We start from the raw sequence: 15,743 nt of genomic DNA, 5'->3' as shown, positions 1-15,743 counted from the left end.
ATGCAAAGATTCTAAACAAAATACTAGCAAATAGAATTCAACAACTTATCAAAAATATCATACACCATGACCAAGTGGGATGCATCCCGGGAATGCAAAGATGGTTTAACATTAGGAAATCAATCAATATAGTCCATCATATCAACAAAAGAAAAGATAAAAATCATATGATCATACCAATAGATGCAGAGAAAGCAATTGACAAGATCCAGCACCCATTTATGATGAAAACCCTCGCCAAATTGGGGATAGAGGGGATTTTCCTCAATACAGTTAAAGCCATCTACCACAAGCCTACAGCAAGCATCATCCTCAATGTTGAAAAACTGAGACCCTTCCCCTTAAGATCAGGGACGAGACAAGGATGCCCACTGTCTCCACTACTGTTCAACATAGTATTGGAAATACTAGCAATAGCAATTAGGCAATAAAAAGAGATTAAGGGCATCCAAATAGGAAAGGAAGAAAACAAGCTCTCACTATTCGCAGATGATATGATACTATACTTAGAGAACCCTAAAACCCCTACCAAGAAACTCCTAGAAACAATAGATCTGTATAGTAAAGTTGCAGGTTATAAAATCAATACCCAAAAGTTCATGGCTTTCCTATATGCAAATAGTGAGAGAGAAGAAAATGACACGAAGAAAACAAATTTTAATAGACTTGAAAGAAGACATTGAAGGCAATAAAACAACAGTTAAATACTTCATCATCAATCTGTCACCTCTCAATAGATTAAGTAGAGTAAAATCCAGCAAGGAAATACTGGCTTTGAAGGAGTAAAAGGAAGAGAGTTGATATATGTATGAGAAAAATATCATGCTGGGTCACAAATACATATATATATATATCCGTAAAGTCAAGAATATAGAAATTTTTTCAATCATCTTCTCAGATCATGATGCACTGAGAATAGAAGTTAACTATAAACAGAAACAGAAATAACTCAAACACTTAGAAATTAAACAGCTCACAGTGTGAAAAATCAGTAGGTCATAGAGGAAATCAGAGAGGAAATCAAACAATTCCTAGAAATAAATGAGAATGATGATATGAGCTACTAGAATTTGTGGGATACAGGAAATTCGTAGCTAAGCAACATTATTCAGGAAGGAAGAAAAGACTCATATAAATAACTGCATAGTTTAAGTAACCCCCCCAAATAACTGTAGGTATTCTAGTCAAAGAAGTAAGTGGTCCTTATTCAACATGGCATCTTCTTTTTGTTTTTTATGTTTTGGTAGACATAAGAATAAATAACTGGGGCAGATCAATAGTTTACAGTGACCAAGCTGCTTGTTTTGCATGCAGTTGATTCAGGTTCAATAGTGGGTACCACATATGGTCTCTTGAACACAGAACCAGAAGTAAGCCCTGAGCCCTGTGTGTGTCCACAAAATAAAAACAAGTCAAGTGAACAAATAGCTTATGAACAACTTAGATAACTTAGACATTTCTCCAAAGCAGATATGAAAGAAGCTAACAAACATGAAAATGCACTCACTAATTATCAGAGAAATGCTAATCATACTACAAATAGAAAACACTTCAGTTCATTAGAGTTCTATATCTAACAAGTATAAAATAGCTTTTGTTGGTAAAGATGTAGATAAACTGGAACCCTTGTGCTCAGTCGAAGGCATTGTAAAATGGTGCAAGCACTATGTAAAACAATATCAAGATTCCTCAGAAACTTGAAAATAGAACTGCCATATGACATAAAATTCTCACTTCTGTGTATAAAGTTAAGAGAATTGAAAGCAGAATCTCTGGAAGAGCTATTTGCACAACTACATTAGAACCACCAACAGTTTTGTAGAAACCAAGAAGCAACAAAGTATCCAATAATACATAAATAGGTAAACAAATGGGCCAATACATGCAACCAAATATTATTCAGCCGTGAGAAATATTAACCATATTGTTAATAAAAGCAAGCCAGTCATAGAAAAAAAATTTTCATTTACATGAGATATTTAAAGCAGTTGGCTGGAGCGATAGCACAGCGGTAGGGCATTCGCCTTACAAGCGGCCAACATGGCCGACCCGAGTTCGATTCCTCCGCCCCTCTCGGAGAGCCCGGCAAGCTACCGAGAGTATCTCACCCTCACGGCAGAGCCTGGCAAGCTCCCCGTGACGTATTTCGGTATGCCAAACACAGTAACAACAAGTCTCATGATGGAGACGTTACTGGGCCCGCTCGAGTAAATCGATGAACAACGGAAGGACCGTGACCGGACCGTGATTTAAAGCAATCAGCTCCATCAAAACAGAGAATTGAATGAGGGTTAGCAGGAGCTTGGGAGAAAAGGGAGAAGAAGATTGTTTTAAAGTTTCATGGTTTCAAGAAGTTCTAGACATATTTACAACAATGTAAATACCTAACACTACTTAAGTTTACAGTAAAAGAAGTCTAGATGATAATTTATGCTTTATCTTTAATCAAAAAATTTAAATGCATTCAATATATCCTTTAAAAAAGAATGAATAAGTAAATTCTACTATCCTATTAGTATGTAATTTGGTCTTTATTAATTTCACTCAATGTCATTTTTTATTAGTCTTTTATTATATGTTATAAATCTGTCTGTTTTTCTAACTGAAAATAAGTTGAATATCTTTGTTTACAAAAATTAGTGAAATACAACTTAAAACATACAGGCTTAAATATTCATTTCATAAACCTGTTTAGAAGATGTATAACATATTGGTTATTCATACATACATTGTTTCAGAGACATAGTTTTCTATTTTCTATAGAATTTTATGTGTATGTTAAATCACTTTATTTAGTACTAATAGATACATTCAGAATGGTATAGTATGAGGGTGTAAAAGGAGAAATCTCACTTTCTCCTTTTTCATAGATGTTTTTGAAATCCATAAAAGATAATTTATTTTAAAAAAAGAGAGATAATTTATTATTTCCCCATTTACCAATACTGGGGCTTATCAGTCTTAAAGATTTTTTTAACTGCCTTTATATACCCATTTCATTTTGACAGCATCTTGCTTTTTCTTTTTAAATTTGAACTTGAATATTAAAACAGATGCAAAGGAGAGTACTACTTACACATAAACTCTTGAACTGCATTTTTATCATTTGCTTTGTGGAAAAAACCCAATTGTATGAAATTGATAGCAGCATTTTAGTATATCCCCAGGTCCTGAGGGAAAAGCAATGTGCTTAGACAGATGATCTGATTTCATGAGCACATAGCTGAAGTGTAGCTGTGCACATTTGTCTTTATGCTCCTACTTTTTGCAGGGACTATGAAAACACATTTAGGCAGTAGTTTCACTTTTCCAACAATGAACTGCAAAGCCTATCACAATACAAAGCATTTGCATTGCTGTTTTTCATGATGCACATCAACATGTAGAACAGTTTCAGCATAGAATCTTAATCTGAGTCTGTTAATAAAAATACAGGAATCTTAGAATAAGAACTCACTTTATTATCTACCCTCACTGTGGATTGTGATTTGGATTCTACTCAAATATGAATTAGTTTAAGTTGCTCTGCTGCAACTGTTGAATTTATTCATTATGCTGTAATATTTTACTTATGAAACTGCATTTAGAAATCCTTTGGTGTACATCAGGATGAAATTACAGTCTCAGGGTTATTGATTATTGCTTGTAATTGCCATCATAATAGCCAACAATTCTCTGTCTTTCTTTGTCTTTCTTCTACCTCTTAATGATATACCAAACCAAATCAATAACCAGCATATTGGGCTACTTACACTGTCTCAAAAATCCAATTGTTCTCCTTCATAAATATGCAAAGGGTTGAAGATTTTTATCTCCAAACAATGAATAAAAGAGCCCTATACTGCCTAGTTTCTCTTTTATCCCATAGGAACCTATTAGAGTTTTGCTGTATAGGTTCAGTTATATGGAAGTGACATTTTGTCATGTCCACGGTAACCATAAGGCAGTGCAGACAGGGAAACTATTTCACTCTGCTATCACTCTTCTTGCCCACTAGTAAATTAGATGTCAAAAGGGGGAGAAAACATAGACTGAGGGAGTTAACCAGATATTCAAAAATAAATTCACCTCCTTATGACATGGAGATTATTTCAGAACCGAAAGAGAAATTGCAATCAGATGGAAGAAGCAGAATACTGTGAGTCACATTTTCAACAAAATATATTTATTCTTATTTCTATTATATACTGTTTCTCCATTTTGGCAATAAATCAGGGACCTTTTGGAAGCTATAAGATAGCTTCTTTGTAATACTTCTCACTTTATTCTTAAAGACTTAAGGTCATTGAACAAATTTAATTTGTTTAGCCTGGTCATTTAACCAAGGATATTAGAACCAAGTGCCAATCTGATAATAGCTATAGTCGGTAGGTAGCAAAAGGCAATTATAATAATTATAATTATAATTATACATTATTTTTGAAGTCCCCAATTCCAAGTTCATTCATGCCATTAACTGTTTGTTATTTTAGATAATCTCCTTTTATTCTCTCAGTCTCAGTTTTCCTTAAAAAATAAGGTATTTGACTACCTGGTGATTTCTGAGATTCCTTCCAGTTCTGTGATTCTATAACCATTGTTCCCTTACTTTTGCTACTGATCCAAAAGGGAACAGAGTAAAAACATGGCTCAATCTAATCCAAAGCAATTTAAATGTGAAAATCAACACTAAACATGCTTTCTCTGTGTCTTAATAGGCCTGAATTAAAATCTTCATGTATCCACTAACTGCATAATTTTAGTATGATCATGATAATATAGTGATTAAGAGCAATAGCTCTTGAGCGAGACTGCAGGGGTTTGAAGCTCAGCTCTGCGAATTCTGTTAGGCTGTGGACAAGTTACTTAATATCTTTAACACTGATTTTCTCATCTGTAAATGGAGATACTTACTGTAATGGGTTGTTGTAAAGATTAAATGATATAGTACCTAGTGGCTTATTTTGAACAATGCCTGACACAAGAAAGTATTTGGCAAATGTTACTTATTATCACTTCAATAAACACTATAATTATTACTCTGCTGATAAACTTCCTTTGGTTTTTGTTTTATCATCTGTCAGATTAGATTAATGGTATCAGCCTAACAGACATATGAGGATCAAGATATTGTATATATAGTACCTATTTTGGTGCCTGGCCTTTCTAGATGCTCAATAAATCATGTTCACAGAAATAGAACTATCTATTCATGTGGTTGACAAGTGCACTTTTTCCGCTCACCCCACCTGCAATCTCAGTGATACTTACAAAAGCAATGCAAACTAAAGGCAGGAAAAATTTTATTCCTCTACAAAGGAAATCATTCTTCTATTAATTCCATTGCACATTGAGGCTTATTTATTTCACTCGGTGATATCTGTAAGCACTTTTCCTAGTGCACAGAACTGGATCATACATTTGTGATGGATGTATAGTATTCTACTATGTGTTGAATAATTTACTAAGCCAAATAACCACTGTACATTATTTACTGAGTATTAATTTTTAAGGGAATTCATTGGGCCAGAGAACATGTATGTTTACAGTTTTAAGATGTAGTTCCAAGTTGCCCTCTAGCAAAGCATATGAATATATACTACCCTCATCAGTCCAGCTCTTTAAATAACGTTTACTCTCATGATACTAAAACAAAATCTTATAATGTGTAATTTTTTATTAACTGGCACATAGAGTCCTTTATGCCCTTAAATATACATGCTCTTGTTCATTAAAAATGGGAAGCTATAAGGGCAGGAGAGATAGTAAAGCTGGAAAGGCACTCACCTGGCACATGACTGATCGGGATTTGATCTCTCGCACTCTATATATGTTCCTTTAAGTCTGTCAGGAGTGAACTCTCTTTGCAGAGTCAGGAGTGTACTGGGTGTGCCCTCCCACAAATGGAAGCCAGAAATCAATCTTAATTTAATTTTCCTGCATTTGGACCTAGGTAATGTGTACAAGATGGCACTCACTCTTTCTTAGTGAAAGGGTTTTCTTGTGGTACCACAAGAAAAGCTATAAGGGCAGGAGAGATAGTAAAGCTGGAAAGGCACTCATCTGGCACATGACTGATCGGGATTTGATCTCTCGCACTCTATATATGTTCCTTTAAGTCTGTCAGGAGTGAACTCTCTTTGCAGAGTCAGAAGCTCTGGGTGTGCCCTCCCACAAATGGAAGCCAGAAATCAATCTTAATTTAATTTTCCTGCATTTGGACCTAGGTAATGTGTACAAGATGGCACTCACTCTTTCTTAGTGAAAGGGTTTTCTTGTGGTACCACATTAAAAGATAGCACCAGTGTGTATTTTGTTTATCAACACACTTGACTCCAAGCAGCACAGTCAATTGAGTAGTAGATTAAGGATTCTGAAACCTGAATGAAGAGGGTTCCTTTTAGTGTTCTGTCATTAACTTGCTAGGTGAATTTCAGCCTATTATTACCGTGACTTTGGCCTTGTTACTAGCTTACGTGTCTTCATTTTCTTAAATGCACAATGAGGATAATAATATAGTCTATTTCATATGAATGAACACTGAGGTAATGAGTGTTTATTAGCCCAACGTTTGGCACTTAGAACTCCAGAAGTGTGAAATATAGGTCCAGAGCCATAGTACATATGGTAGGAGCTTGCCTGGTACTATTTCTGCACCCCTCTGGTTCCCCGAGTCATGCCAGGAACACCGATCCGGAAGTAAACCCTTAGTGCCACCACGCGTAACCCCAAAAGACAAGAAAAGATATAAAGTATATACACAAAGCATTGTTTGTCTCTGACAATAATGTTTATGAAATATCCACATCATAATCATTATGAGAACCCAGTAATCATCCCATAAAAATTCAAACACAACACCATGCATTGTTTTTTGTTTGTCTGTTTACCCTGCGTAGAAAATAAGGCTTTGTGGGATTTAGTTCCTCTGGGGAGAGGTAGGTATAGGAATTTGCTTAGAAAAGCAGAATGGTTCACTCCATGGCATGGAGGCCAGCCGCACATGCTCGAGGAAAAGGCATCTCAGACAGAGAAGGGAGCACTAAGTAAAGGGTGTTGGGAGGATCCTCCAGGGATGGGAGAGGCATGCTGAAAGTAGACTATAGACCAAACATAATTGCCACTCAATGCCTCTTTTGCAAACCACAGCACCCAAAAGGAGAGAGAGAACAAAAAAGAATGCCCTGCCATAGAGGCGGGGTGGAATGGGAGGGATGGGGGGGGGGGGGATACTGAGATCATTGGTGGTGGAAATGGGCACTGGTGAAGGGATGGGTACTCAATCACTGTATAACTGAAACCCAAGCACAAAAATTTGTAATTCAACAACTGTACCTCATGGTGTTTCACTAATAAAAATGAAAAAAACAAAAAAGAAAAGCAGAATGAAACTTTCAGGGGTTTGGGGGATGTTCTAAATCTTAATATTGGGTTGTGTTGCACAGGTGATTGCATTTCTCAAATCTCAGAATTTTACGCACTTTTAATTTGTGTAGTACACCAGTTATATATTTTATAATAGAAGTTGAACTCTAAATAATATGCAAGTTGTAATATAGAAAGAGAAATATACTGATGTATGCTGGTTACTTTGAAGTGCTTTAAAATTAAGATGGACTGATTGATAAAGATAGGAATTTAGAGGTACGTAAATACATTTGATAAAACAATATTGTCAAATGTTAACTGTTAATCGAATTACTAGGTCGATGTGTGTTGTAAAATTCTTTCAATTTACATATAATTGTCAATTCTTATAAGAAAATATTGTGTGAAATATACCAGAAAGCTATCTCTAAACAGAGTCACAATTACCAGACTTTCCAATTATCCAAATACCCATTGACAATTCCTTCTGTTTTGAAACTGAAAAAAAGCCTTTGTACTCAATTATGTCAAATGTAGGCTAATCATAGTCAGAGTTTGAGAAATCTCCTATCTAGGAACTCAGAGAAGAGAAGACTCCTTTCCTTCTCTGAAAGGTCTAAATGAGAATACAAAGAGATTCCCAAGGACATTTCACAGTTAATTCCTCCCATGGGAAACTTGTTAAGCCCCACCAAGTTTCCCTTGAGGTTTTTCATGCATAGTTGTTTTCAGTTTGTGAAGTTTGTACACTTGTAGCAATCTGCTTTGGTTTATATATCCTAAATCTCCATTTCTTTTTAACAGGCATTTCTTGTTCAAACATGGATCTGGCTCTTCTGCTATCTTCAGTGCGGCCAGTCAGAACTACCCTCTCACGTCCAATACAGTGTACTCGCCTCCTCCTAGGCCACTTCCTCGCAGCACCTTCTCCAGACCTGCCTTTACCTTTAACAAACCTTACCGATGCTGCAATTGGAAGTGCACTGCCTTGAGCGCCACTGCAATCACCGTGACTTTGGCCTTGTTACTAGCTTACGTGATTGGTAAGGCCTTTCCCTATGCCTGAATTTTCTTAAAATTCTGATTTTGCTTGTGGTGGGGTAGAAAGTTCTCTCTGAAACCCGGGACCTACATATTTGAATCGAGGCTTAGAATTTTAATTAGCAAGTGGATTTCTAATTAGTTTGATTTTGTTTTCTCATTTTTGCATTTTCTAACATTAAATACAGCTGAGGAGAGTAGGAATGCTCTTTGAGCAGAAATATTTATACTATTAACAGACTTATTGATTGCAATTACTGTAGTTAACCATTTTCCCTTCAATTAAAAAGATGTTATGGCTTTCTCATTAGGAGTCATAAGTACCAATCTACAATAGCTTCTTAAATTATAGCTTGAACAATAAAACTGCTACTGAATTTTCAGGTAGCAGTTTCACTGGAGTTGTAGTTATTTGGAAGCTATCCAAAAATTTTGATGCGTAATTCCTTACCAAGAGTTCACATTTACACCTGGACTGAAAAATAAGTATTTTTTTTAACTAGGAAAATAGCTGCAACACTGCAATGGTTAATGTGTTTAGGATGGTAAAGGAGAAAATAGTGGTGAGGCACTCTTCACTCTTAAGTAATATATTGTTGTTTGTGAATCACCCTGATTTAAGTCACCCTCACTTGATAGCATATAGTATTGATTTTTCTGAATGGCATTTTATTTTGACTGAACATTAATTTCCTTGCTTGAATGGCTCTGTAGTCTAAAATGTAAATTAACTTAAGAAACATGTATTTTGTAGAAGCATTAGTTCTAGAATGCATAATACTACCACAGTAGGAAAAATTCTATTCAGGTACAACACCATAACTTCTTTTGATGTTTACCCTGATTTCCTAATTGAGGCAGAGTTATCTACTAATGTAAAATAGATATGCGTCCTGAAACATAAATGAGAAAATAAGTTTGCTTGGTTCTCATTTTGTTCAAAATATTAACAATAAAGAACTCTCACAATCAGTTGTTAAAAAGTCATAGGAAAGGAGATCATAAGTAAAGAAACAATGTAAGGATGTCACAGATAGTGTCAACAGTATTGGATATAGCCTATATTTATGTTTATGATTATCTCATATTTTCATCATATAATCTGAATACATTTGAACAATGCTTCTATTAAATGGAGATGATATCACTGTATAATATTAAAATGTCTTCTCTTGGGAATTTCAGGACAAATCAACACTTTGTTTATTTGGTATATAATATATTGTAATAAAATATAACTTAAAATGGAGTGGGGATGAGAAAGAACTGTAACATAACACACTGTTAATAAGAAAAACAAAAAGCAATATAAGAAGATATTAAATATAGTTTAAAATGTTCCTGTTCAATTATGGGGCTAATTATTTTATTATTTTCTGTTGACCTTTCCTATAAAGAGGTAATTATTTAAACTTTATTGAATCACTGTGAGATAGTTGTAAGCTTTCATGTTCGGATTACAATCACACAACGATCAAACACCCATTCCTCCACCAGTGCACATTCCCCACCACCAATATTCCCAGTATACCCCCCTTTCCCACCCTCCCCCTGCCTCCATGGCAGACAATATTTCCCATACTCTCTCTCTACTTTTGGGCATTATGGTTTGCAATACAGACATCTTGTTTGGTCCTTTATCTACTTTCAGCACACTTCTCCCATCCTGACCGGTTCCTCAAGCCATCATTTTCTTAATTATCCCTTCAAAGAGATAATTTTTTAGATATAAGACCTAAACCCCAGTATAAACAAATCCAGGTCACAGCAGTCATTTTATATGTTTATATTATGTTCAAACATGTTTATACTTAAATTTATTATAATGGCCACTCTGTGTTAAGATTGTACATATACTCAAACTTATTTTAAGTTTTACATTTATATTTCCATAGATGAACATATAATACTGTAGCCATTATAGGATAAGCAGAACATTTATATTTGATATGAAAGTAAGGTATTTAATACCAAATATTTAATACCAAATCCTTATAAGTATGCATTTTTATAAAATAACCTTGGGCAAACTACTTAGCTTTTTTAAGTCCTCATTTCTTCACCTTGAAAACAGATCTATGAGAGCATTTATAACATTTTGTTGTTATGAAAGTTAAATAATATTACAAAGAACTTGAATCAGTGTCCAAAACATTCTAAGTAAGGATTGGAGAGATAGCACAGTGGGTGAGACACATGCATTGCGTGAACCCGACCTGAGTTTTGTGTCTAGTACTGCATATGATCCCCTCAATCCTGCCAGTAGTGATCCCTAAGCACAGGGCAAGGAGTAATTCCTGAGTACCTCTGAGTATAGCTTAAAAACGGAAACAAAAATTACATTGTTTGCATCCTATAACTGTTAAATATTATCATTTTTACCATTATTGTCTTTATAGGTGTTTGCCTTGCATGCAGCCAACATGGCCGACCCGAGTTCGATTCCTCCGCCCCTTTCAGAGAGCCTGACAAGCTACCGAGAGTATCTCGCCCCCACGGCAGAGCCTGGCAAGCTCCCCGTGACGTATTCAGTATGCCAAGCACAGTAACAACAAAGTCTCCAATGGAGACGTTACTGGGCCCGCTCGAGCAAATCGATGATCAACGGGAGGGCCTTTTACTTTACAATGATTTTCAGAATTAACTGACTCCAAGAACAGTGCCTCCAACATAGTAGTCTACAGGTTAAAATTTTGTTAAAAAAGACTGAATATGTTAGGCAGCTTTATTAACCCATTTACTTTCTGCAAAAATCCTTAAACTTATTACATATATTTTATAAATTAAGAATCTTAGGTACAGCAAAAGTCATATTGAGGCTAAGCTTTCACATCACTGAGAAGTAAGGATGCTGATTTTTAAGTTTCAGTGTACTACAGAGCTTATGCTCTTCAATACTAGACCTTGCTGCCCTGTAGCACTGCTGAAAACTTTTCAGGGCTTGTACTTCTAGAACTACAAGATAAGTATACTAGACAATATTTATTCATTAATTTACAAATAAAATTGAATTTACCACATTACCCTTTCTTTAGTAAGTACAGCGATGATTTTGTGATTAGTGATAAATATATGTTGGAATCATTTACAGTGAGACTTTTTCAGACCCAGAAAAGGCTAAATGCTACTACAGATGTTGAACAATTTCAAATGAGGAGATATTAATAGCAAATACTGTAATTTTGTTCCTAATTCTGTCAGAAATTGAACATATGTGACTTTGGATAAATAAGTTGAAATTACCTCAATCTACCCATCTGTGCCATCTGAAGGAGTAAAATTTATAAAAAGACATTCAGGTGAAGGATGTCACATAAAGAACTGCAACATACAAGATGATTTTTAAATGGCTTTCTGTGGTTGAAATAAAAAAAAATGTAATGCAATTCAAAATATGAAACCATTTCACTCTCAACTCTTGCTGAGTCTGGAAGAGTTGTCATTTTTTTTCAAATCCCCTTTGCAGTTGCTATATAAATGAACCAAAATCTTTCACTAAAACTATTTACTGCTTTTGTTTCCTGTGCAAATTCTTTTCTGCTCTTTCATTTTCTTCTACTATCCATTATACATAACCTTTAGATACTAATGGCTATATGCTGTGATATCCTCAACTCACTAGAGGAATTCACATCAATATCAATGGGACATCAATAGACATTCTGTGCATTATTACTCCATAAGTGAGCATTGCAAAATAGTGGAAATCCAGCACCTGAAAAACCGTAGCTAGTTGTTCAAACAACCATCCCCATTCCTGGACCTGTCCACAATATCCTTTGGATTAGAAAAAAAATACTTCCTTGTGATAAGTTTTGAGGTCATAAAACTTGGTTGGGGTGGCTTAGAAACCTACTGATGATATAAAGATGTCAGAGAATGGCTATTGTTATCACGTCTCCATAAATCTGTAATATTTTACATTTAAATCAAAAATATATGCTTATAATTTATCCTCCGAGATATTTTGGCATCAGTGATGTATCAGTGCCAGTCAGAGGCACATTTGCTTGAATTTACAAATAAGTCATATGAAGTAGTAGTCAGAAAGACAGATGACCAAATGCAAGGCATCAAAGAAGGCGAGGTTAAGGCACTTTATCAATGGCTGTGAAGGGTGCAAACATAGCATCTCAGATAATCTCTGATGTTTTGATCAAATTTCTTCATAGTCAGCAATTTGTATAAGCACTAGAAACTCACAGACTATAGAAAGTATGTGGAATACATTGTATATGGGGTCAAGTGTTCTGTTGCATTGAGCCAGTTGGGGAATAGGGATTTTTGACTCTCAAATTCAATAACAGTTAATGATGTCAGTGTTCCTTTTACTTTGCCATGAAATTAGTAGTGATTTTTACTATCTTTAGGGAATGCAGGTAGTGTCCCAAATCTAAATATAAAATTACTCAAGGCTGTAGTCTTTTTGCCATAACACTGTGTAGTATATAAAATAGAAAGTTGATCATAGATTGATATTAAATTTCAGAATTAGGAAAGAGAGAATATTTAAGCCCGATCTTCAGATCAAAAATTTAGGGATTAAAACTATTTAAGAGTGCAGTGGACTTGAATTTAGCGCAGCTTTCCCTTTGCACTTACATTAAATAGTATTGATTTTAGTACTTTCTACTGCCTCCTTTAAACTCATCCAAATTTTCCTACTTTGGGTCAGTTAGTACAGTGGAATAAAAAGATGATGAAAATGATAGAATAAAAGGACTCAGCATGTTCATTTTCTTTTCTCACAAATAAAGTATAAATACCTAAACATTTTATTTCAGGGAAGAAATAAAATAAAAGCAATTTTGATTTTGGAAATTCAAGAAATTAAGTTATTAATTGAAACAATAGAAATGGAGTTTTCTCTATTAAATCTGTCTATGCATTGCACCCTCACATCAGTTTTACTAAAAATAATAATTATTATCAAAAGTCAACTTTCCAACTTTTTAATTTATAAAATGGGCGCTTGATAACAGTTCTTATGAATTTTTAAATATTTACTCTCTATATTATTTCTTTAGTTTTAAACTTAAGATTCTGCCATCTATCCCCCAAACATGAAAAAAATTAATTTGAAAGAGTGTATGTACAGCTATGTTTATTGCCATACTTAATACAATAGCCAAGTTATGGAAACAACTTAAAAACCAACTACAGATGAATGTATCAAGAAGATGTGGCATATATACACAATGGAATATTATGAAGCTCTAAGGAAGAAAATCATGGATTTTCTCTTTAATTAAATGAAATGAAGCATGAAATAAAACCTAGGGAATAGCAGATACAAATAAAAATGGATCACTACTAGTAGTAGTCTAGAATTATTTGTATTAATTTGAGGTTAGGTAATGTTAATGAGTATAGAATTTATTACAACATCAGCCTACAGTAATTTCTATTCTTCCTACATCACCAAAAACAACTTTTTTCAGTGCTGAAATTTCTGCTTTATGGGAATCCTTTGATGGATTTTTTTCCATCTTTCTGTTGTAAAATATCTATATCTTTGCTTTTATTTTACTAATTTCACTGCCTCCCCCGGCAGGGTGGACTGAGGTGACTTCAACTCAGAGCTTTATGCATGATAGCCATGAGTTCCTCCACACAAATTGTCTCCATCACCCCTCTGTAGTATTTTTAGCCTTAACATGGTTTTCTATTTATTTTCTGGAGGCCAAATATAGGTTGAAATATATCTTCATTTAAATAGACAGTTGCTTAAAACATTCAAGAAATGATTCAGTATAAATGCTGTAATGTGTTTTACCTTATTATATAAACTGTTAACAATTATTTTTGTCATGTTTAATGATCTTTACTATTTCCCTTTCATTATCAATGACACTTTCTTGAGAAAGAATGCAATTTTGTGTTAGCACTGATTTGCCTACAATCTATAAACCTACCAACAGCTAACAATCTGATTAAATATGGAATCTGATTGCAACATAATCTTTTTTTAAATTTTTATTAATGAAACACTATGAGGTACAGTTGTAGGCTAACAAATTTTTGTGCTTGGGTTTCAATTATACAATGTTTGAGTACCCATCCCTCCACCAGTGCCCATTTATCACCACCACGGATCCCAGTATCCCTCCCACCCTCTTCCCCCCCATCCCACCCTACCTCTGTGGCAGGGTATTCCCTTTTGTTCTTTCTCTCCTTTTGGGTGCTGTGGTTTGCAAAAGAGGCATTGAGTAGCAATTATGTTTGGCCTATAGTCTACTTTTAGCATGCATCTCCCATCCTGGGAGGATCCTTCCAATACCCTTTACTTGGTGCTCCCTTTTCTATCTGAGCTGCCTTTTCCCTTAGCATATCCGGCTGGCCTCCAAGCCGTGGAGTGAACCTACTGGTACTTATCTCAGCTATTCTTGGGTGTTAGTCTCCTATTTTGCAACATCATCTTTTGGTGTTATAAGTTCCATAAACTTTGTTCCAACTGTTACCTTTTATAAATATAATACAAAATCAAATGAAACAGCATATTACTAGGAAGAACCCATGTCACACAACGACTTATTTTCAGAACCATAATTAGCACCTATTACTTAGATTGAAGAGCTTTTTAAAAGGTAAAAAGGTAAAGGCCCTCCCGTTGATCGTCGATTTGCTCGAGCGGGCCCAGTAACGTCTCCATTGGAGACTTTGTTGCTACTGTGTCTGGCATATCGAATACTCTCGGTAGCTTGCCGGGCTCTCCATAAAGTAAATGCTATACTTATATATTTCTTGAAATTCTAGGATATTGTCAATTTAAAACACAGTAGGAAAGGTAATTTCTTAGGTGGATGAATACTGGATTCTAAACTTATGGCATACATAAAGTTTGTTTTGTTAAAGAGAATCAATCACCCTACTAAGTACCACCCATACAGCACTACCCGAGTTTGGGTAGAGAAACAAGATTAAGTTCTGTGAGATAGTGAAGATCACACATAGGAAAATGTAGGGTGGCAGAGATAAGTAACAGGAGGATTACTCCATGGCTTTGAGGCCAGTCGCACACGCTAGTGGAAAAGGCAGCTCAGATAGAGAAGGAAGCACCAAAAAAGGGTGTTGGGAGGTTCCTCTCAGGATGGTAGTTGCGTGATGAGAGTAGACTATAGACCAAACATGATTGCCACTCAATGTCTCTTTTGCAAACCACAGCACTCAAAAGGAGAGAGATAACAAAAGGGAATGCCCTGCCACAGAGGTAGGGTGGGAAGGGTGGGGGGATTGGGGGTGGGAGGGATACTGGGATCAGTGGTGGTGGAGAATGGGCACTGGTGGAGGTATGGGTATTTGATCATTGTATAACTGAAACCCAAGCACAAAAATTTGTAAGTCTACAACTGTAC

General features: G+C 35.2%; 1 protein-coding gene across 1 annotated transcript in view; it reads left to right on the top strand.

The window, feature by feature from the left end:
- Nucleotides 1-15,743, top strand: part of TENM1 (teneurin transmembrane protein 1) — a 784,494-nt gene that overhangs the window by 320,748 nt on the left and 448,003 nt on the right. The window contains exon 5 of the mRNA XM_056107733.1: nucleotides 8,152-8,390. Coding sequence (XP_055963708.1) covers nucleotides 8,152-8,390 — 239 coding nt within the window. The remainder of the gene's footprint in view (nucleotides 1-8,151; nucleotides 8,391-15,743) is intronic.

The sequence above is a fragment of the Sorex fumeus genome, unplaced genomic scaffold, assembly GCF_029834395.1.
Source record: "Sorex fumeus unplaced genomic scaffold, SorFum_2.1 ptg000171l, whole genome shotgun sequence".
NCBI classification, from domain to species: domain Eukaryota; kingdom Metazoa; phylum Chordata; class Mammalia; order Eulipotyphla; family Soricidae; genus Sorex; species Sorex fumeus.
The sequence above is the reverse complement of the archived record's forward strand: the minus strand, read 5'-3'. Positions and strand labels throughout refer to the sequence as shown.